This window comes from Spodoptera frugiperda, chromosome 11 (assembly GCF_023101765.2).
Source record: "Spodoptera frugiperda isolate SF20-4 chromosome 11, AGI-APGP_CSIRO_Sfru_2.0, whole genome shotgun sequence".
NCBI lineage: Eukaryota > Metazoa > Arthropoda > Insecta > Lepidoptera > Noctuidae > Spodoptera > Spodoptera frugiperda.
Genome location: NC_064222.1, coordinates 4,825,846 through 4,853,431, shown reverse-complemented (window position 1 = coordinate 4,853,431; position 27,586 = coordinate 4,825,846). Strand labels below are relative to the sequence as shown.

Sequence of the window (27,586 nt, the reverse complement as noted above, 5' to 3'; positions counted from 1 at the left end):
ATGTATAACTGAAGAATTGTCTCTCGCGTAGATCTGCGTTCCGGCACACCAAGGGTTAAAACACAATAATAAAAATAAACCATGATCTTGACTGTTTCTTCAAATGCACCAAGTCCTTTTTTATTGTAGATCTGAAATGATAAAAATTGTAAAGAGTTAAAATAACGGTACTATGTTAGTAGACAACTGCATTCGTGCTGACTGCATAGTGCGTCAATTGTTTAAGTCAACTGGGAGATTAAAACGGGACAAATAACCAGTTTCCCTGATAATAACTGGAAACTAAGTAAACAACGTCTAAATTATTGAGGAATTTGTAAGAAGAATGTTTAAGAAACTCACTTTAACAGTTGAGAAATCTGTTTTAGCCTGAAGAAAGGAAACTTATTACCTAAAAGATGTTGTGAAACGTATTCATTTTAAAAGAAATCTTTCTTTCCTAATTTATTGGCTATCGGTTATTTTTTTACACAAGCGGGTGTTGCTATTGTATCATATAATGCTTTGGATCTAAATTTTATTATACAGCACATTTTTTATGGTTGCCACATTTCTGCAGATGGTGATAACGGAAACTAGAAAACACAAAAAACATAAGCTACGTAGCAAATGATTTTTTGAAAATGTACCTTAAAATTTGTATTAACAAAGCTGAAATTTCTATAACCGAAGCTTTGATTATGTCTACGATGCACATCATTGAATTTTGAACTATGTTTTCATAATTTTATGTCATATTTTTATTCGTCGTCATCGTATTTGTATAAAAATGTCTATTGTTTGAATGGATATTTCAATACGTAAATCATAATAGTTTGATTAATTAAAACATCGGTAGTGCGTGGTGCTGTTGTACAAATTAATATCTAATTATACTAAGGCTTAGTTCGAAGCGAATCACGAATTTTGTTGAACGAAGTAAATTAAATACATGACCTTCTCAATGGGGTCATTCATTTGTACCTGCAGTGTTTATAAATTGTTTATTATACGATAAATAAATATACTCAAGTTAATTTAAGTGCGACTGCCTCGTTGGTCGAGCTAGGGATGGCCTCGGGTCCGATTCCAAGATAGGGCAAAGTATAGAAGCTAGTTAGTTTGTCGTTTTTTGAAATAACATGATATTTGACTTTTTTGTAGTATAAGCCGGTAAATGAGTAGACGGATTACCTGATGATAAACAATCGTCGCCGTCCATGGACATCCAAAACATCAGAGACGTTACAAGTGCGTTTTCTGGCCTTTAGGGGTTAGGAATGAAAGGGTTGTTGGGGAATCGGGGATTGGGAAGATTGAGAAGGGCTAATTGGGTAGTGTATATCATTATAGGCTCACCTCTTATGGTAAGCGTATCGCACGCATCGGACGGATCGCATCAAACGAATTATCTGCGTCTGTACGATGTGGATCAGTCGGCGCAGTTGTACGAGTTTCTATACAAGACAAACTAAAATCTATGTCTAACTAGTACACGGGAATCATAAAATACCCAACTGATGGAAAGTAGAAGTAACATTCAATATTTAATATATTATAGTAGTAGATGTATAAGTACTTATCAAAGTTCGGGGTTAAAAAGCGTAACGTAACGTTATGTTAGTTAAAGTAATTAATTCACTTGTTCTATGACAGTGGATATTAAAGAACTCGTTATTGTAATGAACCCGATAATCTGGTCGTGTTAACATTTTGGCTGCAGAACTGGTTTTTAAGCCCAGTCGACAAGTTGTAGGGAAAACATTCCTTTCTTTCGTTTAAAGCCTATGAACGGAATGAAGTGTATGTTAAAATTTTGTGTGGATATTGAAATGACACTCTCTGACCGGCTCTTCTAGAAAAATGTCTTAAACGCTAATCGACTTGAGAGGATAGTTAGGGTGATTTTCTACCAGAGATGTGCTATGTAGCTATGCTACGAAGATGTGATAGCTAAACTGTGAAGCTATGTGACCGTTTCAACCAATACTAAGTTATGTAGCTGTGGGAGGAAGATTGTGCAGCTCGAGTATGCAATGTATCGATAGTAGGGAAGCCATCCATAACACACATTCATAGCACGCATCTTCCCATCTTCTAGTAGAGTCCGTTTCCACCAATGCTATGCTATGTAGGTATATCAATGAATATGATATGATATCCTATATTACTCTCCATATTTTTATTCATTGGATAGTAGACTAGTATCTATTCCTTTTGACTCATTGCACAGAAGATGAAAACCAGATTGAACACTCAGCAATCATTTATCTTAAGTAGTACATCACTTCAGAAAAGCTCTAGTTTTCTATTTTATTGTTTGGAATACAATAATAAAAAAATAGAACGAAGAAAACCAGTCATTGGACTTTGGACTTTTAATGTTTACTATGAAACAAATGTTTCTGTAGTTTATCTAGAAACTGTGAGTATAACACGTCTGGGAAATTGTGACGTGGAGTCTGAATCTGTACTGACTGAAGAGTTTGATTGGCCGCTTTTTTGGAACTACTTAAAATTCGAATTCAAATCTTTAACGGACAAAATTACTCCTAACCTATATCAGCTAAGTAGACTGCACGACGTCACCGCGTCTGCGCACGCTGCTCATGATGAAGAGTCCCTCTGTGACTCGAAACTAGTAGAGCTTTCTCCATTAATTTACGTGAGTAAACCGTGATTTTTAGTTAACCTAAATCACTCCAAATAAATAACTGCTTAACATTATAAAACTACCCAATTTCTTTAACGGTCAACGATTCTACGTGCAATTAATTACCTAATATACTGAATAACGTCATATTTGTGAGAGGCGGAAACACATTGTTTATTGTAAAGATTTAATTTGTTAATACATTTGCAAAACAAGTCATTGTCTAGTGACTACTGAGCTTCTCACATTTTTCTTTGATGTAGGTTTTAAAGCAATTTAATGTCAATTAACTGCATGGGAATAATGTGGTTTGAGTGGTGAATGCGAGTTATTTTTACGTTATCTCATTAAGCTCTATGATTGGTTGGTTAATTTGAAGCGGACCAATCAGAGCGCCGAACGTCATAAACGTGTCGCTCGCGTTAACGTATAGACAAACGTACTAGGCACCCTGGCAAGGAAAACTCGTAGGTGTAAACTGTGTGATTATTAGTAGGTGTGTCTCTGTGGGTGTGTCAGGCTTGTTTTAATTTAATTTTGGACATAAAACTTCTGTTTTATATTCTACAGCGAACATTGGTAATCTATTCAGGTGCTTTAGACATATTATTACTTCAATTCCAGTGACATTAGAATTCTGTTCTACCTTCATGTGCTTTGCTTTGAGTTAAGCTACCTGAGGCCTTAGTATGGTTGGTTACTGGTATTGGTTGGTTCATTCCTACCGATAGCAATACTTGTCAGAGCGCCGAACGCGCATTTCTACGTTTCGATCTCGTTCAACGTAAAACAAACTCGTACTAAGGGAATTCGGATTAAAACGTATCTATCTCCCATTGTTATTGTAGTTTTTCTTAATTATAACACACACAGTCATCTCCTTGTTAATTTATATTCCCATCATTTGCGTCAGTATTATGTATTTTTAGACTAAGAGTAGCCCTGCATATAATATTGCGTGATTATGAATTAATGATCATATCGGTCAAGAACATATGTGTTTAATTCAAATTTATCATAATGATATGCTACTGTAATCTTTGTTCACCTAAATATTGTTCAAGGTTAAGTCGAAAGACCGATTAACCTTACAATTGTGTGGTCAAAATGAAATAACTTTGATCATATATTGGTCGATGTGACCAATGTCGCGGTTGAAGGTTGTATGTTGATTTAAAATGGTCCAGCGTGAGATGTAGTGCTTATGGAAGCAAATTGGGAAATGTTATGAATGATTCATTCATCATTAGTTTGGTTTGACCGCGAAAAGTTGATTTATTTTTGTTGGTACCCTTCAGTTTGTGACTATTGTTGTCATTGTCCCACTATGGTTGTTATAATTTAGTTGCTGTTTTTGTTACTTTGATAAATTTTAGCGTGATTGTTAACTGGGGCCTTAGTACGAGTTTACTTTACGTTTAACGAGAGCGTGTTCGGCGCTGTGATTGGTTGGTTCATTGTAGCCGGCCAATCACAGCCCCTGAAGTCCTATTTGGTCTGGTATCTCGCTCGTCTCTGGTATTTTTATCAGACGGCCCGTAAACGTTATTGCCATCGATAGCAGTATAATAAAATATGTTTATTATATTGTTAAGCTTTCCAGTTTCATTACCAGCCATTGCATTGGCTTAAACTTCTCCAGTCATCTATAAGCTTCTTTACTGTAATAATCTCTTAACTTTTACTGGTGTCCCTACTTCATCGGTAATCTTCGTGGGAGATTGTATATTAATATTGGCTTAAAGATTTAAAATAGTATCAACACAAGTGCGTTTAATATAAACTAAATCTTAATATAATACACATAGGCTTAAATAATTTTATTCTCATAAGAACAATTATAGTTCACTTAGAATGAGATACAAATATTAGATATAAAGATAAGTAGAGGAAATAAAAATGTAAATAAGAAAAAAAGAGACATTTGGTAAAACCAAAACCAACTAAAATCAGGTATCGTATGGGTCTTCTCCCAATGACAACTTTTTATCTGTATATTTTTGTTCTCCCAAATTTTTCCTCCTACAATATTTTAATTACTAGATTAGCCACGTTCTTCTAGTGTTGCATCAAAGACATGCGTACCTATTTACTATTATTTTCTACTTAAATTTCTCCTCAGATATTTACATTTCCAGTCAAGTAGTTTATATAAAACAGTAATTCGCTTAGTTTGAACTGTGTCAATAAATCCCAGCCGATGTTTAAACACGCGTGGGCAGAGACAATATCTGTTTTTTCTTATCCCACAGATTAGTTATCAGAATCGGTAAAGCAGTGTAAAATAAGGAGGGAAGGAAAACTATCGAATGAACGTGCTAGCAACGTGCCTGAACTGTCGTGACCTAACTGATTAAGTTACGAATGAAATTATTAATTAATCTTTACAATAAACAGCAATTATGTACGCTTATGAGAGAAATAATCGTCTGATAAAGTGCTGTGGGTACGGTTTTGAACCATGATTGAGATAAGAACTGATTAAATGGTAATTAAAATGTTAAGTGTGCGGACTACCTAGCGGGTTTACAGGGACTCCGGCTCGAAAAGTAGGAATTGGAATGGGGTGGTTTTTAATCAGTAAGAGTCTGACCTCTAACCTCGCCCAAGGCCGGAGAAGTGATTGGATGATATCACCCACTCAAAAAGAACATACTTCTGACAGTCTATTGCATCTTGCCAACGGTTTTGGTATTTAAGTGACTCAGATCTAACTGGTTAAAGCATCTTATCCATGGTTTTGGAATCTTGGTGCCTTAAACTGCCATCAGAAAACTGATTGAATGAAATCCTCCACTAAGGTAGGTCACCGGTGACCTATGAACCAGTTAACGTGTTAATGACTGTCATACCACATTATTATGTCCTATTATCAACAATGTTATTGACAAACAAATATTTGGAAAATTTCACAATAAGTAACAAAAAATTGTCTTATAAAGTGCCAACTTTGCGCGAATATAAGACACTCTTTCGTTTGATCTTTGAAGTAGTAATTATTATCATAAGTAGTAATTGATTATGATTACGTCGGACGGATGTAGTAGATTGCTCTAGAGAGGTAACGGGCCTCATCTGCGGATGTTTACAGTTTCTTATAATATCTATCTTATTTACGGATGTTTGATTGGCGGATTATTTACTCTTCATCATTAATAGCTAGTGGTACCAAATTTCATTTGCACAAGTAAAACGTAGACGATTTTTAATTTAAATCTTCGTCACGTGCAAACAAAACGTGATTTCAGTTGCAATCCCTTTTAAAGTGGGACTCAAACAAGCGCACAATGTTTGTAATTGACACCAAAGAACTTGTTGAAGTTCGATCTACGTTGCTCCAATTACTATTGTCTCCTTGGGAAGAGTGCAGGGCAATTGTGGTCAATTTACATCAATTTCTCTCGTCTCGACTCCAATCAATGTCAGGGCCTTACCAATGTGTACTAAACGCGTGATAAATCAAACGAATATAGTCTAGTAGGTGACCGTTTCAGCCGCGAAATACGTGATGCAAACACTTTTATAAGTCAAAACGTTTATTTCAAACTAACAGACGCCCCGCGAACTTTGTTTCGCCTTGGACTTTCCTTGGATTTTCTGCGCATATTAGTTAATTTTTTAAAATCATCCACATACATCACAATCATGCTTACCACCAGGCGAGAATATGGCCAAGCCATCTTGTTAAGAATAAAAGCAAAAACGAATAAACGAAATCGGTTCAGCCTTTCTCGAGATTTGCGCTTAGCAACGCATTCTACAATTCTTTTTTATTATAGTAGATAGTCCAGAAACGTCAAAATAGCATTTTGTGTCTTTCTACCAGTGAGGCTTGATCCTCGTTCTTCAAATAGGTATCATCTTTTGCGTGGTACACACATTATCCTGTCCCAATATCTACCTATGTATTTAGAAAAGATTACAATATAATATCAGTCAAGGCTTTCCTGTTTTGATAGTGGGTTATGATGTCACACATTCATATAGTTTCCCGCAGGCTTTTCCCACAAATAGAACTGAAAATCTAATACGGTAACTGCGGTCGTGGATAGAATAGTAATAAGGTGTGTACATGAGTTAGAACTAAATAGGTTAAAGTACTGTGCAGTACCTACAATTTGTTAGCGTCTTATAAGTACTGTACCAGGCAATAAATATTGCACATCGACTTTTGAAAGGAGACAATTTTTATATAAGTAACTTTCGTGAGACATACTAAATTAATTATTATGTTATCGGCTTACTTATGGAACTGGCATAGCTTAAAACTAGTCGAGTTCCTCGTCAAACAGTTACGTGAGTTAGCCTATTATAACAATAATTATTTTTGTGATCATTTATTTGTACAAAACTTTGTCTTCCTATGATTCGAGGAGTGTGCTCGACTAGTTTTAGCGGCTCATAATCATGCAGCTAATACTAGTCTTACTAGACGGCTTGGCCGATTATCTCTTTGCAAAGGATGTGCAATATTTATCGCCGGGCACTGTATTAGTTAAATACATGGAGGTTACACGTACGGCATGTGTGCCTAGACTAGGACGGTCCGACAGTCTCTACAAGAAATATTTCACAAGCAGTGACGGGTTTAGCCCGTTTCCTCGCAAACCAATACGTTCCCCCATCCAGTCAGTTGCGTAGGACGTTACGCAGCTAAAATACTACGCCGGTGTACTTTATTTAGTATACTCAAACAAATAATTGTGTGAAAACAACTCCATTTACATTTCTAAGCTGTGACTACTGCATTTCTTAGGTTTTATTATGAAAGGGAACCATTCATGCGAGATAGCTGTTGTAGGTTATAAATATGGCGCCAGTCGTAATATGTAATGGTCGGTCTATGTACACATAGGCATGTCGCCCGTCGAGAATGCCAAATGCAACTGCACGCAAAATTACACTAGACGACACCGGTTGTAAAATGTAAAACAGTAGTGTCTGCTTTGCTATGTAGAAATGAGTATTTAGACTGTAACTAAGCCTTTCTAATAACCTGGAGAAGTCTATGTTGACTAGAGACAGTTAAAGTGTCTATCTAAAGTCCCTTTCCCCCCAAATAATAAATAGGTTTTATTAGCAGTTATTTGTACTGTGCCTAACGTATTTCTTAACTCACTTCCCCCCTCTTGTTCCACAAACGTATTGTCCAGTGTAACCGTCAATGATGTAACGTGTAACGTCTGGTGACTTGGTGACATAATGTTGACCAACCGTCTCTTTGTCCGCAGGAGGTGACGGATGATAGTGACGGCTGTGGCGCGAAGTTTTCTGTGCTGATCGTGTCCGACAAGTTTCAAGGGAAGCCGTTACTTGCCAGGCATAGGTAAGTTTAAAAGGAATTTACAGTGATATTGTCATTTTATCCCTCCCTAAGGGTGATTTTTTAGTAGAGTTTTTACAATTATATTCATTGGTACACATAGCTTAGTACTTAGTGGAAATGGAATCAGCTAAGCTGTGTTTTTTATATGGAAAGATGCAAGCTTCCCTAATATGGATACTTCGCACACTCGAGCTGCACATCTTCCTCGCAAAGCTACATAGCTTAGTATCAGTAAAAACGGTCACATAGTTTCACAGCTTATCTATTACATATTCGTAGCATAGCAACATAGCACATCTCTGGTGGAAAAGCACCCTAAGTCTTATTTGTAGAATCTATAGTAATGCGGTCATAGTCTATATTTAGATTGTGGTCAGTCAGGGGTCATGTTTTCTAATTGAAATCTCTGATAGGCGTTATAGGAAATCGCCATTGTTTTCAAAGCACTTTCTTTAATTGCTGATAAATTTTCGCTTTGAGAAAATGGCTTATTAATAAAAATGTATCACTAACGAGTTACTATGTGAAAAACTCGACGACAGCTGAGCCAATTCACATTAGAAGTCAGAGGAAGGTTAAAATCCAAATGTATTCCTAAAAAATAAACAACAATGTTGCATAATTGCATATATTGCGCCTTAGGCCAGCACGTTTCGGTTGATCACGAGCGAAAGTCACGTGTCAGCGGGAAGATCATAAATTGACCCTATAAAATGGCAACAAAGGAATAAATAAAGGCAATAGATTTGAAGTGCATAGACCATGAACACAAATTAACACCCAGCATATGCACTGATTGTAAAACCAACAGCCGGGATCAAATCATTCAGTGACTCATTTGTTCCCGGCATAAACAAATTATGATACTGGGAATTTCGACACGTGAATGTGCCTGTTTCTTAAATCTGGTGAAACTTCATTAAATATAAATTTTTATGACTAAAATCTGCACTGTCTCAGTATCCGAAAACATCAGATGACAAAACTATATCACTTGTATTGTAGTGGGTGGGTGTGACCTTCAAAATGTCCATCTAGAATAGACTGAAAATTAAAAATATTGTTGCACAATTTTATAGAGCGTGGGAAGACGGTCAGACCATTATCGCTTAATTTTCCTGGTAGATGCTCATTTGAATAAACGTTATTGGTATTCCCAGGGTTCCGAGATTGGCCACTTAACAAGGACTGCGTGTCCCAAGTAATACAATCGGACAATATCGCATAATATCGTATTGTTACCGATATTCAGCCGTAATGCGACCATCAGAAGGTCATTGTGCATACTACGTGCGTGCGAAAATTGCAATAAAAACCCTGGACACATGCCAAGAATTAGCAAAATGGATACATTGTGTGCATGTGCTATAGGAACTGTCAAACTGTTTAACATGCTGTTTAATTCAGTTATTAATATTAGTCTCGTAAACAATATTTAAAACAATAATAAACAATATCTAATTGTGGTAGATTCACTTTGTTAGGATGCTTAAATCACTGAGAGAAAAAAATAGTTTGTTATTTTTATAATATGTACTAGCAAACCCGGCGAACTCCGTTTCGCCACCAATGATTCTCCCTGTTTTCCTGCTTTTCTCTTGAAATTTTCCTGAATTTTCTTTTCTATAAACCTCATGGAGCCTGAGACCTTTCCAACGAATGTAAAACCGTGGAAATCGGTTCGTGCGTTTTGGAGTTATAGCGTCAGGAAGGAAAACCCGACTTATTTTTATATTATAGATTGTAATAATCGGTTACAATAGTTTGACCTATTTCCTCATAATCTTGAGGAAAACCGACGCAAAAAACCAAAGATAATCTTGCTAAATTTAAATTCAAAGAGGATGCTAAACAACCCTATCCGAGACGTCATCGAATGCTCTAGACAAAGCCGTTGCCATAAAAATTCAGAACACATCCTTTGAAAATTGTCATGTTCTTAGAACGAACAAAGCGTAACCCCTGACTGATAACGCTGTGACGCTTGCAATTGAAAAAACTGCACGACACAACAAAAAAAAAGGTTAAAAAGTCAATGAAATGCGAAAAAACTATTCACAAAAATGATACGATAAGATGACAATACCATTTCGTATTCACGAAGATCGGTATCTCTAACAAACACGTTCAAATGTCCCCATTAGAATAACAATCGATCTATTATACTTATTAAAGTATAATAATTCGCTCCACAGATTGGTGAACACAGTACTTCAGGAAGAATTGAAGAGTATACACGCATTCACGCAAAAGACGCTCACGGTTGAACAGTGGAACGCGCAAAAGTCTTGAAATGTAATTTGGAAATAATAATGAAGTAGAACAAAATATATATGTTGTTTTTATTAGTTCCTTGCGTGTAAAAAAGACTTGTTAAAAATGTTGAACGGAATTGATAATTTGTACACCGTAAGTGTGTCGGCTCCTGGTAAGGTGATCCTGCATGGAGAGCATTCGGTAGTGTACGGGAAGACAGCGGTGGCCGTCAGTCTTGGACTCAGGAGCTCAATTGTTATAAAGGTAATCAATCATTTATTTATTTTTACCAAGAATTTATTTATCTTCGTCCATTTTTCATTTATCGTGCCTTTTTTTCGAAATTTCGTTTTATTTTTGTGTCTTTTTTTGCTTCGGGTCATTTGTTGCGTACTTACTTGTATTGCTTCACTTTAAAGTTGGGATTATTTATTTTTTGCTTTTATATGTTTTCGGATGTGACTAGAGTCGGCTATCTCTAGATGCATTTCCCCAAATATAGAAATTAATTAAATAATAATGTACCATGTTTAGGAAGTCGAAACAGCTGCGCTTATATGTGCTCGGGTTCCGATTTTCAGAATGGACATTTATTTATTTAGGTTTGTACCTAATTAGGGCTTAAATAGGGGGTAAAAGAATCCTTAGGCACGTTACTACCTTATTAGGCCTTTGAGGAAAAATAGTCTCAATATTATTTTAGGAAAACAAATATCCGTTTTTAGAAGTAGATGATTATTGGTTGAGTATTTTTATGGTGTTTAAATATTACGTAGGTAACTAACTACACTGCTTAGCGTCTGCCAAATTTAACAACACGGATAGCTAAGTAGAAAAATGAGGAAGTCCTAATAAAAATTTGAAGTTTCTAGCCTAAAATTTTATTGTTTTCTGTCATTTAATGAAATTACATTATAATACATAAAGCTCTTTAACCAAATATTGGATTTTTTATAACAATTTGTCGGCAGTAATACCTCTGTTGTTTCAATAAGTATGACAAGTGTTTTTTAATGTAATAAAATCCTCTCATTTTGAGCCTCAGCTGTAAATAACATAAACATTTTTAAACAACCAATAAGTACCTACCTACCTGCCTGATTATGTAGTATATTTAATATATTCAGAATATATTTTTTTAATGTTCTCACGAACAATTTAGTCATTACAATTATATAAATAGATGGCAATTATATAAACAAATGACTGTTCATTTTAACTGAATATTATTAATGTTAAAATATTATGATTTATGGAAGAAAATGACTAAGATAATGACGTAGGTAGTATTTTATTTTTACAGTAAATTACTAGAGAATTAAACACATTTTGGTAATTACTTCATTTGACGTGTAATATCCTTCAACTTGTTTACCACTGTCGCACAGCATCTATCTTCTTTCTAAACTTTCAAATCAATACTGTGATTAATATGCTCAATAAACTGTCATTTGAATCATTTGTTATAGTATTTTTTTTATTGTAGGCATTGACTGCCTAGCTAGAGATACCCTTGAAATATTTTATGAGAAATATGAACTAGTACTATTAGAAATATCCTTGGAGAAAAGTTAATTATTTAATGACATAAAGATCCCATGGTGAAGAAAAGATAATCTATCTAAACGCGAGTTTAGGTAGGCAAGCATCTAAAAACAATAATAAAATAACAACCCCAATATTTCTCTTGCAGGAAGTAAATTACCACGTGGAACCCACGATACGGATCCATTTACCATGCGTTGGACTAGAAGAGACCCTACCACTAGAACCCACAGTCAAAAGCCTGTTCCATCCAAAGCTAGCGCCAGGTATCACAGGCAAATTCTCCTGGAGATTACCAGACAAAATAGACCATGACAGCCACTTAAGAAGAGTGGATGAGTTCCTACATTTAATCAAACCAAACTTCGATGCCTTACAAAATAACCAGAAGAACTCATTACGGAGCTTCCTCTACGTGTTTTCTGGCATCTTCGGGAGTACAAACCTTCCTGTCAAGTCTATGGAGATCTCGTTAGGGTCTGAACTGACTATTGGAGCCGGTACTGGTAGTTCAGCGTCCTTTGCCGTATGCTTAGCTGGTGCTCTCATCCAACTACTTAAATTGAAGATGTCGACTGGTTTCGACGCGTTCTATGATCAAACCAGTGAAGACTTTAGTATGAATGAAAGAGAGATCATATCGGAATGGGCGTACAACTGCGAGAGGATAATGCATGGGTCACCTTCAGGTGAGTTTATTTATCATTTACCTGTCTATTTTTTCATGTGATTAAGTAGAATTTTAATTACCATAAATTCTTGTCAGGCTTTTTTCTATGTAAATTCATACAAACATTAATTATTTTTCCTCGTTGTTCTTTTTATATATTATATACTAATACAAAAGCTATCGAAATGAAGTATCTTATTTATCATTAATTTCTTGCATTAATCTTAACAGACGTCAAGTTAACAAAAAAAAAGAACCCGAAAATAGCATGCTCGTATTTGCATATACTGTGGTAATTTGTGTAGTATTTAAAATTAAGATGTCTGAAATTGTATTCGTATGCGTGAATCGTTATACCGTCTGGTAAATAGAAAAATACATTACAGCTCTAACTTCGATCGTTTTAGTTATTTTATTTATGTATATAAAATAGTCGGATGACGTCAGCCGCAGTGCGAGTATGGGATACTTTGTTAGAAGTTTACAGACTACTCGTAATTGCTACACATAGTAACGATATATGTTGAAGTTCATGGTTCACTTGTTGATAAGCATTTTGAAGTCATTAATTTTGAAATTGTTTATCTGTTTACGTTTTTGAGAGCGTTGAACCTTTGACCCTGAGTTTTGATACGTGGTTTTCATAATTTTGTTCAGTTAATTAAAATATTACTCTTTTTTCAAATAGGGATCCTAGAAATATCTTCTATACATATAATAAAATCGTAGAAAAGTGCTGTCTGTACATTGAAAATAAAAATAAAAAAAATAGCAGGGGTTATTGTTATGTCGATGTCGAACCCAAAAATGTAATTAACTTTTTTTTTGTCTGTTTGTCTGTTTGTCTGTTTGTCTGTTTGTCTGTTTGTCTGTTCGTCTGTGCGCGCTAATCTCAGAAACGGCTGATCCGAGTTGGATGCAGTTTTCACGAATATATTGTGGGATGCTTAAATTTACATTTAGTGTTTGTTTCATGTCAATCGGTTCATAAATAAAAAAGTTATGTCAAATTAAAGAATCACGTCGAACATTCTATGCTTATACCATTAATCTCCGCAACTATTTGACGGATTTGGTTGAAATTAGGTACAGATATAGTTTAGAACCTTAGAAAGGACATAGATATATTTTTATTTCAAAAATCAAAAAATAAAAATAAGAAATAAATTATTTATAAATAATTCTATGTCGATCGTTACACGACTTCGGTGAACCGAATGTTATTGTTTTAATTCATCGAAAAAAAGTAAATAAATAGTAAAAAGGTATGAAAAAAATAATATCAATATAATAAAACATTTAGTACAAAGAAAATGCTCTAACGGAGTATAGATAATTCTATGTCGATCGTTACACGACTTCGGTTCATGTTATTGTTTTAATTCATCGAAAAAAGTAAATAAATAGTAAAAAGGTATGAAAAAAATAATATCAATATAATTAAACTTTTAGTACAAAGAAAATGCCCGAACGGAGAATAAATAAATAATCCAAGTTGTAAATAAATAATCCAAGTTGTCTTTATCCTCGATAGATGGCGTTGGGATCGAAATAGATCGCGCTATGGTTTCGTTACATTCATTTGGTTGGGTATCGGCCGAGCGCTTCGGTACTATCGTAGAAAAAGTGTATTATCAGTCGTATGATTATTTGTCTGTAGTGGTCCTGCTGTTTCGTATATTCTAAATTGGTTTCGTTGTATTTGTCAATTAATAAGTTTATTTGTTGGGTTTTCCTGGTTTTCTGGTTAAACTATTTAACGTAGGTTTAGTTTGATATCGATTATTAGTAGTTACTGTAGTTAGTTTGTTTAATAAAATTGTAAGTCTAATTTTAGATTAATTAGATTAGATTTAAGTCGTTTCTTTTAAATTATTTAGTTTAAGCTTGGTTATTATAGCATAGAGGATAGGTTGTAATATAGTTTCTTTTTTAATTGTTATAAATTCGTAATTCGTAGCTTTCTTTAGTTTTAAGTTAGTTTAAGTCCGTTTTTAAACTATTTTTTCAATGCCCTAAGTGAGTATACATCTATTAAATTCAAACGCAGAGCTCATTATGTTGATTTTTGAAGAGTTCCCTGGAATATCTTCCACATCTCATTTTTGAAGAGATCCCGCGAGATCGGGAACTATGTGGTTAAAACCAAAAATTTGCCGGAAGTCACTATTCCACGCGAACGAAGTCGCGGGCAAAAGCTAGTCCAAATATATATCAAGTCTTTTTTCGAATAGGTATCTTAGTTTTAATAGGATTTTTTACTGTCGTAGCGGCTAAGTCGAGGTATAATATTCTGACAGCTCGCAGCAAATAATTTGCGGTAAGCAGATGGCGCTTAAGTCGTAAAAAATCCACACCCATATGCGGCCATAACCAATTTTAAGAAGTGTTAACACCGATATAGTTGGCATGAATTTTAGTACTCCGTTAACACATTGAACGCCGTGGTCGTCACCAGCGACCGACGTTAGCAGAGGATTTGCCTTCAACAGTTTTCTATTGGCAGTCAAGACATAAAAGTAAGAGGAAGGAAATCGTGATCTAAAATTAAATATATATTTTAGTAGATAGATATTTATACGTTGTTATTAAAACAATATCTAACAAACCGCATATTACAGATAATAGCAATCTCCTTTGCAAATTATCAAGTCTAGCTTTTTTGTCAATTCAATAATTCGGTTTAACTGCTAACTTTTCGTTCTAAGGCGTGCCCCTTCGGCGAACGGACCCGTATAAATTACTACAGACCTCAATCAATCACAATAATTACTGTCGAAACATTATATAACTTATGACTTAGCATTAAGGTTTGTTATTTAATGTGAGAAAACCTTGACCGGGTATGATGCACCTTGGCTATACGTTCTAGAGATTAGGGGCCATGCATACGTTTGCATTGACCTCATAAACCTAAGTTTATTTGAATTCCTTGAGAAAATAAATGCCAAGATTTTTGGTCGGTCATCGTGAGTATTGGTACTTTCTTTTATCTCGTTTCTTAGTATTATCTGTTCGTCAGACTTTGGGCTTATTACTTGATCTTTGATATATGTGATTGATGGTATCTTGCGTTGATAACGGCTTACCAAATTCCTTTAAATTGTTACGTACGATTTGATGAAAACAGAAAGTAACCTATGGAGTTTCTTGCTCGTTCTTCTCCATAGGAATCTATAATTTGGTAACGAGCAAATAGTTTCACTAGAGGGCTGACCGACAGACAGAATATTTGCTTTAACGTTCAAAAGTGCCTTCCCGGTCTATTTGAAATAAATAATGTTGACTTTGAAAATATTTTTACGTGTTAAAGAATTTTATCTTTTCTTTTATAATTTATTGCATTTCATGTAACTTAGTTGATACAATCCTTATGTTAACACGTTGGATTAAGGTAATGCGCTGACCCTGATAATTAGTGTTTTATCGGATTAACTCGACTAAAATCGGTTTGTACTCTCTTTTACTGAATACACATTCTTTTGGCGTGTATGTTCACTAAACAATCGTGTATATTCGTAGTTTGTATCGTCGTAGTATTCGTATATCGACTATTCTCAGAGTAGGCTGCGCAAAGTCGCCGCGTCTGCGCACGCTGCTCATAATGTAGAGCCCCTCTGTGACTCGAAACTAGTAGAGCTTTTCTCCATTAATTTTACATGAGTAAACCGTGATTTTTAGTTAATTGACTATTCTCAGTCTCAGTATTTAAGTGTATTGCGATATACCAGGTCATTGGTTTATCGTAAACCAGATTTTATCTTAATATGTCATGTGCAATTATTTTTAATGTTAGTGTATTACTTACCTCTAAATATAGTAATTTGTCCATACCATCTCAAAACTTTCCATTCCTGTTTATCGAGACCATGTTTTGCCCCCAAGTCTCAATTGGATCTCGTTTCGAAGTAGATCTATTAAAGTGAAGCGGGTTGAAGATCATGGTATCCTTCCGTTTGTGCGTAGAAAGCGACATAGACCTTGACATACTTTGTGGCCAGTGACCAATATTAGGTATGTACAAGTGCTTAGTTTTTTTTTTATGGTGGTAAGTGATGATGCGGCCTACGATGGAGCACGTCTGCCCAACAGCCAAGTTGAGCCCAAAATGTGGGAACGTTTTTCTATAGTCTTAGTCTGTGGTAGTCTGCCTTTGTTTTTTTTTCTAATGTCATAGGAAAAGAAATTGGCGCGTTCCGTAAGATTTTTGTGCTTTATTGTCTTTTCTGTTTTATTTTGAAGTTGTTCACTAATTTTCTTAGTGAGTTTGAGTTTGAGTTTTCTTACTTTTTCTTTACTAAAGTTCTTGTTCAGTTCTAAAGTTCTTGTTGTTAGTAAAGAGTGTAATTAAAAGAGTTGTCCAATTTTAGTGCAGTCGTTTGGAAGTTGTTCGCCATTTTATTTGTATAATTTTTAAGTTGACCTCGACTCAAATAGAATCATTTGTAGTACAACGTACCCTTTACTTAGTTCTCAATGTTTACACAAATATCATCAGAAGATCATTCATAATGATATTTTCCGGTCACGGCTTCTCGCGAAACTGGTCCGAATTGTTTAACAAAGATAAACTTTGCTAAGTGGCCTAACCTCAAGGCAGCCCTTGACTTGTCCATATTAATAGTTTATGCTGTGCTTGCGTGTACGCACCGTGTTTTGTGTATGTTTGTATTAGAGTTACCATATCCATACTGATAATTTCCTGAACATTTCTAGGGCCACGACCGGAATGTGACGTTTGGTGTCCCATCCCAGACTAAACTGTAAAAGTGGGAATTAAGTAGGTACCTAGAACTCGCCCTTTCCCGCCTCCTGACTCGCGTAGCACGATTTGCGAGCACGTTACGTTTGTTTGACTTTTGCAGCCATAGTATTGTATTTTTGAGAAAAAACTTTTCCCCATTTGTGTTATAAGTCCCATGTAATAGGGGTGAGCTAACAATCTTTCGTTCCGGGATTGGTAAAATTAGTGGACACGGGACAGCGCACAGCATTCCGGGATAATCCCGGAAATCCCGGTCATCTGACAACCCTAGTTTGTACACTCAAAACACGGTTTTCCCCAAACAATTTTCTGGAGGGCTTTCTGGATATGTTTATTTCTTTGTAATCGTATTTCGTAGTTGTTTACCTCGAACTAGTAACTAATACCTACACACGTGTAATTCGTTTCACATTTGGCCCATTAGACATTGAATATGAACGAATTTTAAGTGAAAAAAATGATTTACTTCTTCATACATTATTCATCTATTTACGAAGCAAATCGAGAACAACGTGGCTTAACATTGAATTCACACATTCTTGTATTGACCAAGCTATAATTAAAACTAAATCAATATCTTTACGACCCTTTTTATTATTAGTATTTGTATGTAGATTTTTTTACCAACGTCACTTATATGCATATATTAGCTTATTAGAATTCTATATTGAATGAACATTACGCATTCGTATCTTAACACAAATATGCTAATTACGATGTTTCAATATTTCTTGACAAATTAAGTGAACAGTACTTTGCCGTGGGTGTGGGCAGACTAAGCAAACACATTAAGTTAATAACTTGATATCTTTTGCATATTGCTTGTTAGTCGGTAAACAACGGAGATTTTTCTCTAATACTATAATTCGCGTCGGTTTCGTTTCCATACTTCAACAGTTTCATCGCTTATGACGTATGTATCGACTACACATCAAGTTAAACAAACCAGTATAAACTGACCGTCTTATATGCAGAAAGATCTTACAAAGCGAGACTATGATACACTGGTTTTGATAGCTCAATGTGTAGCTCTCAGTTCTGTTTACACACATGTACCTAGTAATTGGAAGTGTATACAAAAACTCCAGATGTTTTGCGAATTTCCCTCTTACTACACTAGAAGTAGGTAGATATTGTTATTGAATTTGCAAATTCGATAAGGAAGTTTATGAGTGTAGGTACGTGACGTACGAGAAAAAACCACCGGCTCGTCGCGTATAAATAAAAATAGGACTTTTAATTTTAAACACAATTATATTGTTCAAGTTTATTTTTAGTTGAGCAGTAAACTTAGTATGAGTTTGCTTTACGTTTAAAGTAATCGAAACGAGAGCGCGTTCGGCGATTTGATTGGTTGGTTTATTCGAACCAACCAATCAGAACGCCGAACGCGCTCTCGTTTCGATTACTTTAAACGTAAAGCAAACTTGTACTAAGGGTACAGGCTATTAATAAATTTAATCTTTAAGTTGATTGTCGTAAATAAAATATGTACTTTATAGGTTTTGCTCCTATTGCGTTCTGTTTCCTGAAATAAAAATATTAAATCTATAAATGCATAAAATTAATTGACTATAAAGAGACTGGGATTGTAGAAATGCGTCATAACTATAGCATGGTTATTTTTATCCTAAATGAAATGTTATTACTGTTATTAATATCAATATGATTATATTAACAGAATAGGATAAGATTTTAGTCTACAAAATGAGCACCAAAAATCCGTATGACGTTGCTTTAACTACCTAACACTTAGGTTTTAATCATCATCACCCTAATAAATGTGAAAGTTTGTTTGTTTAGTTATTTGTCCGTCAACCACGCTGAAACTACTGAACAGATTTCGATTAAATTTGGTATACATACAGGGTATGAGCTGAATTAGGTGATAGAAACTTTTTATCCCACGGGAACGCGGGCGAAACCGCTGGCAGAAGCTAGTTCAGGAATAAAGCAAACTTTTTTAGGTGTTTTAGTACATAACTAATAACTACATACATACCTACTTCATATCCGGAGCTGCGGACTACCTAGCGGGTTTACCGGGGCTCCGGCTCAAAAAGCAGGAATAGGAACGGTGTGGTTTTTAGTCTGTAAGAGTCTGACACTCCCTCTCGCCCTGGCGAGAGAAGCCCCTTAAAAAAACCTACTACATATAAGTTACATTATTCTAATAAAAATAGTCTTAATCCTATGTTTTTTTCCACAGGTATAGACAACGCAACCTGCACGTTTGGTTCACTAGTTTCATTCAAGAAGGGTAGCAAGCCACGTCATTTAGACATTAAGATGGACCTCAGGGTCCTGCTGGTGGACTCTAGAGTCTCCAGGGAGACCAGAGCCCTGGTGGTAAAGGTCGCAGCTTTGAGGCAGAGGAACACAGCGGCTGTCGACCATATACTTGATGCCTGTGATCATGTCGCGCACACAGCCACGCAGGTTGGTATTCTTTATAAGAATAAGAATAATTTATTGTGTCAAAAATTTCTTTACAATAGTGTGTACAGAATCCTCTTTTAGACAAAAAATGCCTGTAGTAGAAGACTCTGCCCCTCCCCATTTGCATAGCGTGATAATTAACACAATAACCTAAGAAAATAATAATAAAAAAAAAGTAAAGTTAATTGTGTTTTGTGGCTTACGTAACTATTTGAGGTAACTCGATTGGTTTCAAGACAAACGAGGGCTCATAGTCATGAGGTGGTGAATAGTTTAGTCGATTAATCTGCATCCATTATCTTGCGCTAGTGAACGAAGACTATTTACTACAGTGGCGCCGATTTTATGGCAACTTTTCAGCAGAAACTACATAATGTATTTAAATACAACATTTTACTTATGTTGAGGTTGCGACCCAAGTATTGCAATATTTACCATACACATAACTACATACAGATTCTAAGTGCCACCGAACACCGGCACATCAACGTAGTCAATAATCTTTAATAGATTTTAGACTTTGAAACCAAAATGATAAAGCTGAAATTTCATTAAAGATATCTACCAGATTGGTATAGTTTGTCAAGCTGGTGTTGAGTTTTGCAAGACTATGAAGGTATAAGTTTGTATGCAAACCTTTGTCGTAATATTTCTTAGTGCAATAGCCAAGACGTTAATGTATGCAATGGATAGCCCATTGAATATAAATCGTAGATTTTAGTGAGATTATACAATAATAGTTGATGTCTTAATAACTAATGTATTTGTTGAAATATTAATTAGAGGTGTCTAACCGCCGTCCATGTCTTTTGACTACGGCAGTTTGGGTGGTTTTTCGCCAGAAATGTGCTATGTAGCTATGCTACGAAGATGTAATAGCTAAGCTGTGAAACTATGTGACCGTTTTTACTGATACTTAGCTATGTAGCTGTGCGAGGAAGATGCGCAGCTCGAGTATGCGATATATCGATAGTTGGGAAGCCATTCATAGCACGCATCTTTTCATATAAAAATATAGCTTAACTGAATCCATTTCCACCAGTGCTAAGCTATGTGTACCAATGAATATGATTGGTGGAAGCCAAACGCATTCACAGCAACGTAAAATAGCACATCTCTCGTGGAAAAGCACCCTTAGTCTTGTGGTTTAATGAAATCAGTCGAAATTTGACTTTATTTCGATAGCATAAGGTATAAATTAATTTTGTTATTACAATTGTTTCAGGTTTTGGAAAAACTCTCCAGTGGCAAGTGTGAAATAGACTACGATGCTGAGTATCAGCATTTAGCAGTAAGTACCTAAGCTTTGTTTGATCACACGTTTTATATTAATACTAGCAACCCGCCCCAGCTTCGCATGGGTGCAATGGTGATATATGCATGTAGTATTCATAAAAACCACAAACTGCATCAAAATCCATTGAATAGTTTTAAAGATTTAAGCATACAAAGGGACATAGGGACAGAGAAAGCGACAGTTTTATACTATGATGATGAAGTGATGTATCATCATCATCATATCAGCCAAAAGGCGTCCATTGCTGAATATAGGCCGCCCCTAATGACTTAAATATGTATAAGTAGGTATAAATCATTAACAGAAAACCTTTAACCTTTTTTCTTGTTTATTGGCTGGCTTAGTTTGTTTTAGGTATGTTTAACGATAGCGTGTTCGACGCTCTGATTGGTTGGTTCATTCGAGCCGGCCAATCAGAGCACCGAATGTGTTCTCGTTTCGATTTCGTTAAACGTAAAGCAAACTCATACTAAGGGTACTGTATTAAATGAATCTTTATTTACTTACCTACATACTAAATAAGTAGACTGCCTGTGTAATAGGGTAGATGACTAATTGTTATTTTTAATGTAATGACTAATTTTATTTTAATGTCCGTCTGGTAGATTATTTTACAACATTTGACACGTATTTTTATATTCTTACGGAAACAAATACTTTCGCATACATAATCATTTGAAATATTGCGTGACGTCACTTTACGTACGTTTTACACAAGAAATGACGTATTTGCTCCCACTACTAAACTTTGATTCGTTTTATCTAAGTATATAAAAATTACGTGTCTAATATTTTTTCATTACCTAACTGACTGACTAAATAGATTTTTAATTTTCATACCCCGTCATCATCCCTATTATTATTATGTAATCTTGCCTCTTTAACACATGAAGGCACTACAGACATAAAATATAGTATTACGTAAATAAGATTTGAATACGTACTTACCTATGTACGTCAGTTGTCTATACTCTGAAGCTGAAGAGTTTGTTTGTTTGTTTGTTTGAACGCGCTAATCTCCGGAACTACTGGTCCGAATTGAATAATTCTTTTTGTGTTGGATAGTCCATTTATCAAGGAAGAGTATAGGCTATAAAACATCACGCTATGACCAATAGGAGCCGAGCAGAGCGGGTGAAACCGCGCGGAAGTAGCTAGTATGTTTCATAATCTTTCTGTCACATTAGCTACTATGAATAATACTTTATTTTATTGTTTACTTCTCTAATACTGTTATGTTATGACGTCCATTTACATTGCACTATGTACAAATGTCTAATAAAATATATAAATAGACATGATCTATCATAGACTTGATAGATTCTTTAATACTGCACCATTCTTTCTTAATAATATGTGATCTTTGCATATCTTTGTGCAATAGTAACTTCTGCCAGCGGTTTCGTCCGCGTTCCCGTAGTGTGGTAAGGGAAAAGTAGCCTATGTGTTATTCTAAACCATAATCTACCCCTGTTCTAAATTTCATATCGATCCCTTCAGCAGTTTTGACGTAAAGCGCTAACAAACATAGAAACTTTTGCATTTATAATATTAGCAGTTTTTTTTTTTATAAATACTGAACTTCATTTGGTAGAAGTATAATGATATAATTATAGCTTGTTCCTCAGTTCTAAGTTTATATTTATTTATTTATTAAAAAGGTTAAAACTTATAAGATAGTGTGCAGTCAAACAAAACTATATAATTGTGTAAAAAGTCTTAAAATCAGTCATTCCACAGATTATATCTTGCATATAAACTTAAAAACTTATCTTCCTTCTTTATGATAATTTCAGTGTAAAAAGTGTATTTATTTCACATTCTACGTAATCGTTTTGAGTTATGCACTATTGTAATGTTTTTGCGATTGCTTTGAATTAAGTCATATTTTCTATATTTTTATAATAACTATCGTGAGACATGCTAAATAAACTAGTAATCACGGTTTACTCACGGGAATTATTTTGGCATTCATTAATTAACACTTTCAACGTCACGGGGTCACCGGTGACCGACGTTAGCGGAGGATTTGCCTTCAACAGTTTTCTATTGCAGTCAAAGACTTCAGGACTTTCATCATGAGTAGCGTGCGTAGACGTCGCGCTGCTCATGATGAAAGTCCGTCTGTGATTCGAAAGACTCGAAACTAGTAGAGTTTTTTTCCATTAATTAATGTGAGTAAACCGTGATGATTAATTATGTCATAATTTCATTAAAAAACATTTAGATTTTGAAAATTACATTACATTTGCTAATTTGTTTTTTTTTTATTATGAATGTTTCATAAATTTTACCGTTAATATGTGAAATTGTATTATATGGTTTACACGCATAAGTAGGTAGGGCCATTGTTAACATGTTTTTCTTTGTTTCCCTCACAATAAATCAAATCCTTATAATTAATGTTTTACAAAATATTTTAATAGTTATTTCATACCATTGTTTTACTTGATTTAAAAGATAATGATCTGTTAACTGTTTCCTTACTTACGCAAATAATTGCGCAAAGTTACGTTTATGCGCAAAAACATTTTGTGTATTGTTAAAATTTATTCTCATAACTTTTTTCAATTGATTCAGGAACTGTGGGACATGAACCACTGTCTGCTGTCGGCCCTGGGTGTGTCACACCCAGCTCTAGAGGCGATACGAGGCGCCGCGCGCGCCAAGGGACTCGCCTGCAAACTTACCGGCGCTGGTGGGGGCGGGTAAGATATACATTTGTTTATTTTATTTCTATTTAATCACTTACTAACTAACTTAAGTTAGAACGGGCAAATAGTGTTCTTCACTAGGGGACTGACTGACAGACTGACACTTTGTATCTTGACGTTCAAAAGTGCCTGGTCTAATTGAAATTAATAATTGTGACTTTTTTATTGATTAGCAAACTGAAGTGACAGTAGAGCGGTCACATTTGTCTTAGAAACGATGACAGTTCTAGAGTTGAGGGCATGTCAAAATAATTCTATACATTGTATGAAACTCTCATCAATATTAGATCAGTAGTTTAAGCTTTGAAGTGTTACACACAGACAGACGCATTTTACATAATTGCTTTGTGTAATAATCAATTGACGTCAATGAAAAACATATTCAATACCGAATTACAAAATAAATTATCCTTGAATCGTCAATTATTTAAATCGATTTCGAATTAACAAGATATGAATCAGTGTAAATACAACAAAAAATAAGTAAGTACTTGTGCCTAACCTTTAAATTAAAAAAGGCTTTTAACAGTACCTACTGGTTAAAGGTAAAAAAGTAAGTGCTTACCTTAAGATTAAGTTGTACATAATGTTTTCTCATTGTTTACTCAAGCACTTGAAACCCGTTTTAGTAGAAAGGATCGTTCACAATAACCGATGAATGTATAATTAAATATTGATTCGTCATCTTAATTAACGTAACGAGTTCAATGACTTTATTGAAACGAAATGCCGAAAACCGGATTTGAATGAAACTTGAATTTCTTTTATTTATAAAATACCAGTTAGATAAGAGAGTGTTACGTGTTTAGACTTATTTGGAGTATGATGGCAATGTGATGACATATGTTATCAACTCACCACACACGGCAAGACATTACTTGTAAGGGATTACTTGCAAGAGTTCACTCTCTCTCTCTCTCTTGCTGTTTTACTTTAGTTTAGAGTTTTTTTTAAAGTTGCCCCACACTTGGTGTTTAACCGACTTGGTATTACATGGATTTAACAACTTTTTACGGTAAAAAACTTAGGTTTGGTATTTTTTACAGGATATTTTTGATTATATCTATTTTATGTGAACTAACCGTTTTTATTAATATTAAATGAACAATAAAATTGCCGTTATGGTTGCGAACAAGTACAATAACAATTAAAAAGAAACTAAAACATTGAAGTTAGCAATTAAGAACAACATTAAATTTTAAGAACAGTGTTAAAGTATATTAGCAAATAGTAATAAAATGTGGTTTAAGTTTAACTCACAAAGAATGATGTAACTATTTAACTACATGATTCAATACTTGAAAATTATTCAGTTTAACTATATTATTTGCATGTTTTTCAATAATTTTAAATGTCATTGAGATTTAATACTATTTTCCTTGTTCCAGGTACGCGATGGTACTGATACCTCCATCGACGCCGCGTTCCGTGGTGGACTCCCTGTGCGGTCAACTCTTGGAGAACGGGTTCCGTGTGAAAGAGACGCGGCTGGGCGGCCCCGGCGTCTCCATCGAGATGTGACGTCGCGCGCCAGGCAAACGCCCGCGCCTCTCATAGCCACGGTCTCAACTTCTATGCTACATTATTTAAAGCAAAACAAACAAGTGTCGCACGACAAGTTGCCCGACTATCGCGCAACTTATCAAAGATTAATCGTGCCACACTTGCTTATTCTGACTACAAATAATTAGTATACACGTGGGTACTAGGAGTTATAGTGTTTATTGAGACAGTTTTTAAAGTTATTGCTATAAGCCAAGTGACTGTCTTTGGACGGGGGAGGGATATGGTCTGTATCGAATTATGTACCTGGGTACGTTAAATGTAGTCACAATACAACTACAGTATTATGGAAGGGCAGCGTTAGCTCGGGATGTGGGTTTGGTGTCCGATAAGTGCATCGAGTGACTGGAAAACCTCATGATGTAATCTCTTTTGTAGATTCAAATGATTATATCTTTGAATCAATGAAACGGCTATTCTATAGAATTAATATTTAATTCAATGCTGAGTTTACAAACTCGAAATGTTGCGAGTGAAGTGTATAATGGATGAATGGACATGTATTTCCAGTAATGTTTTCTATTGGGAAGCACATGTAACATGTACTATGACTACTGTCATATAAAAGGTCTGTGTAAACTATTCGTATAATATTTTCTACCTCGGAAACTTCTTTAGGGTCTTTGTAAAATAAATCGTTGCTAAAGTTGCGCCACAGTTGCGCCACTGTTGTAGCAACTGTCGCGCAACTTCACGGCTACAAAAGACATCTACAAAGGCTTGCCATCTTGCATTTGATCTTCTAACAAGATTCAAGCGAATATATGTCTTATAGACAATACTGTTATGTAATTATTGCCTATATACTGGTTGTATTTATATGTTAAACAGTACAATACGTAATTGTTATATGAATACGTCAAAATTGTCACTGCAAATGTCATCAAATATTTTACACCAGTGAATCTTTGATTTTTATAGTATTTATTTACTGATCAAGGCTATTGTTTGGATATCAGGGTCTTGCCCGGTACGAATTTTAAGTATCAAAAACATGGAAATATAATGTAAAGAATACTTGCATGATAGTTTAAAAATGGGTGGAATTTGTCAATTCACGTCAACGGTTTGATTCGCACAAGTGAATCACGCATTTCCCAGTTTGTGGCAATTTTGACTCATTGTCGAAATAATTCAGTTCCAATATTTGATTTAATTATGATTTTAAATGATATTATTATTATATTTATTATAGAATAATAATGATTATTATTATATTATTAGTTTAATTTCTCTATAGTGTACCCACCTTTTTTCTTCATAATTTATTACGGGTGTTTAAGTCTTTAGTGTTTTGTGGTCTTAAATTATGTATATTTTAATATGGTTTAATGTGTATTAATATGGGTTAATATGTATATTTTGGTTTATGGTTAAATTATCTGTGACAAGTACGGGGCTTGGAATTAATGTTATTGTAGCCTATAATTAAACTAATGATAGGTCTGTAAAATTAAAAGACCAAGCGTCTAATCTACGTACCGCTGCACTTAGAGTCAGTTAATGGTTACTTAATACCAGTCCTTAGCAATTGTTTTCGGAACAAAATCTTACTAAGAAATAGTTTAAATAATCATTAAATGTCTCTGAGTGCGGCAGTTAATATTTGAATTATAAATTAAGTTCCTCTCTTAAATCTCTATATTTAAAAATAAATCGCTGTTCGTTAGTCTCACAAAAACTAAAGAACGGCTTGATCGATTTGGCTAATTTGGTCTAGAATTGGAAGTCCAGGCGGGTCTAAAAGGGGACAAAATATGTTTGGGGCGGTACGAAGTTTGTCGGGTTAACTAGTAGAATATAAAAGTTATATAAAAAGTTTTGAGACCACAAAACACTTTTCACTTATGAGTGGTTATTTCAGAATATTTGTTATAAATGTCCTTATTATATTATTATTAGAATGAGAACGGTTTATGTGTAAATAAAAATCGAATAATAATTTAAATATGATGTTTGTTGTTATTTGTAAGTGGCATTAGGGAAATAAAACTATCGTTCAAAGATTCGCGCGTTTTTTTTTACATCGCAGTATTGCATGTGTAAAAAATCATGAAGTATTTCTTTCGTAAATTATTTTATTCATTGCAGCAGTTATTGTATATAAAAATTGTTATTTTGTGAAATGATAATAATAGTCTGATTATTGTAAAATTGCACACATTGCTATGGATATTTAGGTAAATTGTTTGTATTTGTAAAGTCTCTCGTAAATTTTATGATATTTCTCAGTGTGCAATGGATATTGTGAAAATACTGTACCTATATCATGCCTGTGTCTTCCACGAGACTGCTTATTCCTTATTTTGTAATTATTCCAATGTAATTGTGATAAAAACTAATATAAATCCGCTTCACATGTCTCCCAGACATTCATGT

General features: G+C 34.7%; 2 protein-coding genes across 3 annotated transcripts in view; both read left to right on the top strand.

Annotated features, from left to right (window-relative positions):
- LOC118274452 (bolA-like protein 2) overlaps positions 1-10,288 on the top strand; it is a 28,942-nt gene extending 18,654 nt beyond the window's left edge. Inside the window, exons 2-3 of the mRNA XM_035591927.2 lie at positions 7,864-7,958; positions 10,154-10,288. Of these exons, the coding sequence (XP_035447820.1) occupies positions 7,864-7,958; positions 10,154-10,250 (192 nt within the window). The 3' untranslated portion in view covers positions 10,251-10,288. The remainder of the gene's footprint in view (positions 1-7,863; positions 7,959-10,153) is intronic.
- Positions 10,289-10,335: 47 nt separating this feature from the next.
- On the top strand, positions 10,336-26,423 carry LOC118274451 (mevalonate kinase). 2 transcript variants are annotated; one of them, XM_035591925.2, is made up of 6 exons: positions 10,336-10,478; positions 11,908-12,448; positions 19,404-19,633; positions 20,859-20,924; positions 23,511-23,638; positions 25,033-26,423. In XM_035591925.2, the coding sequence occupies exons 1-6, from the start codon at positions 10,338-10,340 to the stop codon at positions 25,163-25,165; spliced, it is 1,239 nt and encodes a 412-aa protein (XP_035447818.1). In that variant the 5' UTR covers positions 10,336-10,337; the 3' UTR covers positions 25,166-26,423. The 2 variants fall into 2 exon arrangements, with proteins under 2 accessions (XP_035447818.1, XP_035447817.1); XM_035591924.2 differs by having other exon boundaries at positions 23,505-23,638.
- Positions 26,424-27,586: the final 1,163 nt, after the last annotated feature.

Excerpts from the sequence above, each read along its gene's own strand:
- LOC118274451 (XM_035591924.2), top strand. The coding sequence starts at position 10,338 with ATGTTGAACGGAATTGATAATTTGTACACCGTAAGTGTGTCGGCTCCT. Across the intron at positions 10,479-11,907 it reads GGAGCTCAATTGTTATAAAG|GAAGTAAATTACCACGTGGA; the intron begins GTAATCAATCAT and ends TTTCTCTTGCAG. Across the intron at positions 20,925-23,504 it reads CTGAGTATCAGCATTTAGCA|ATTCAGGAACTGTGGGACAT; the intron begins GTAAGTACCTAA and ends TTTTTTCAATTG.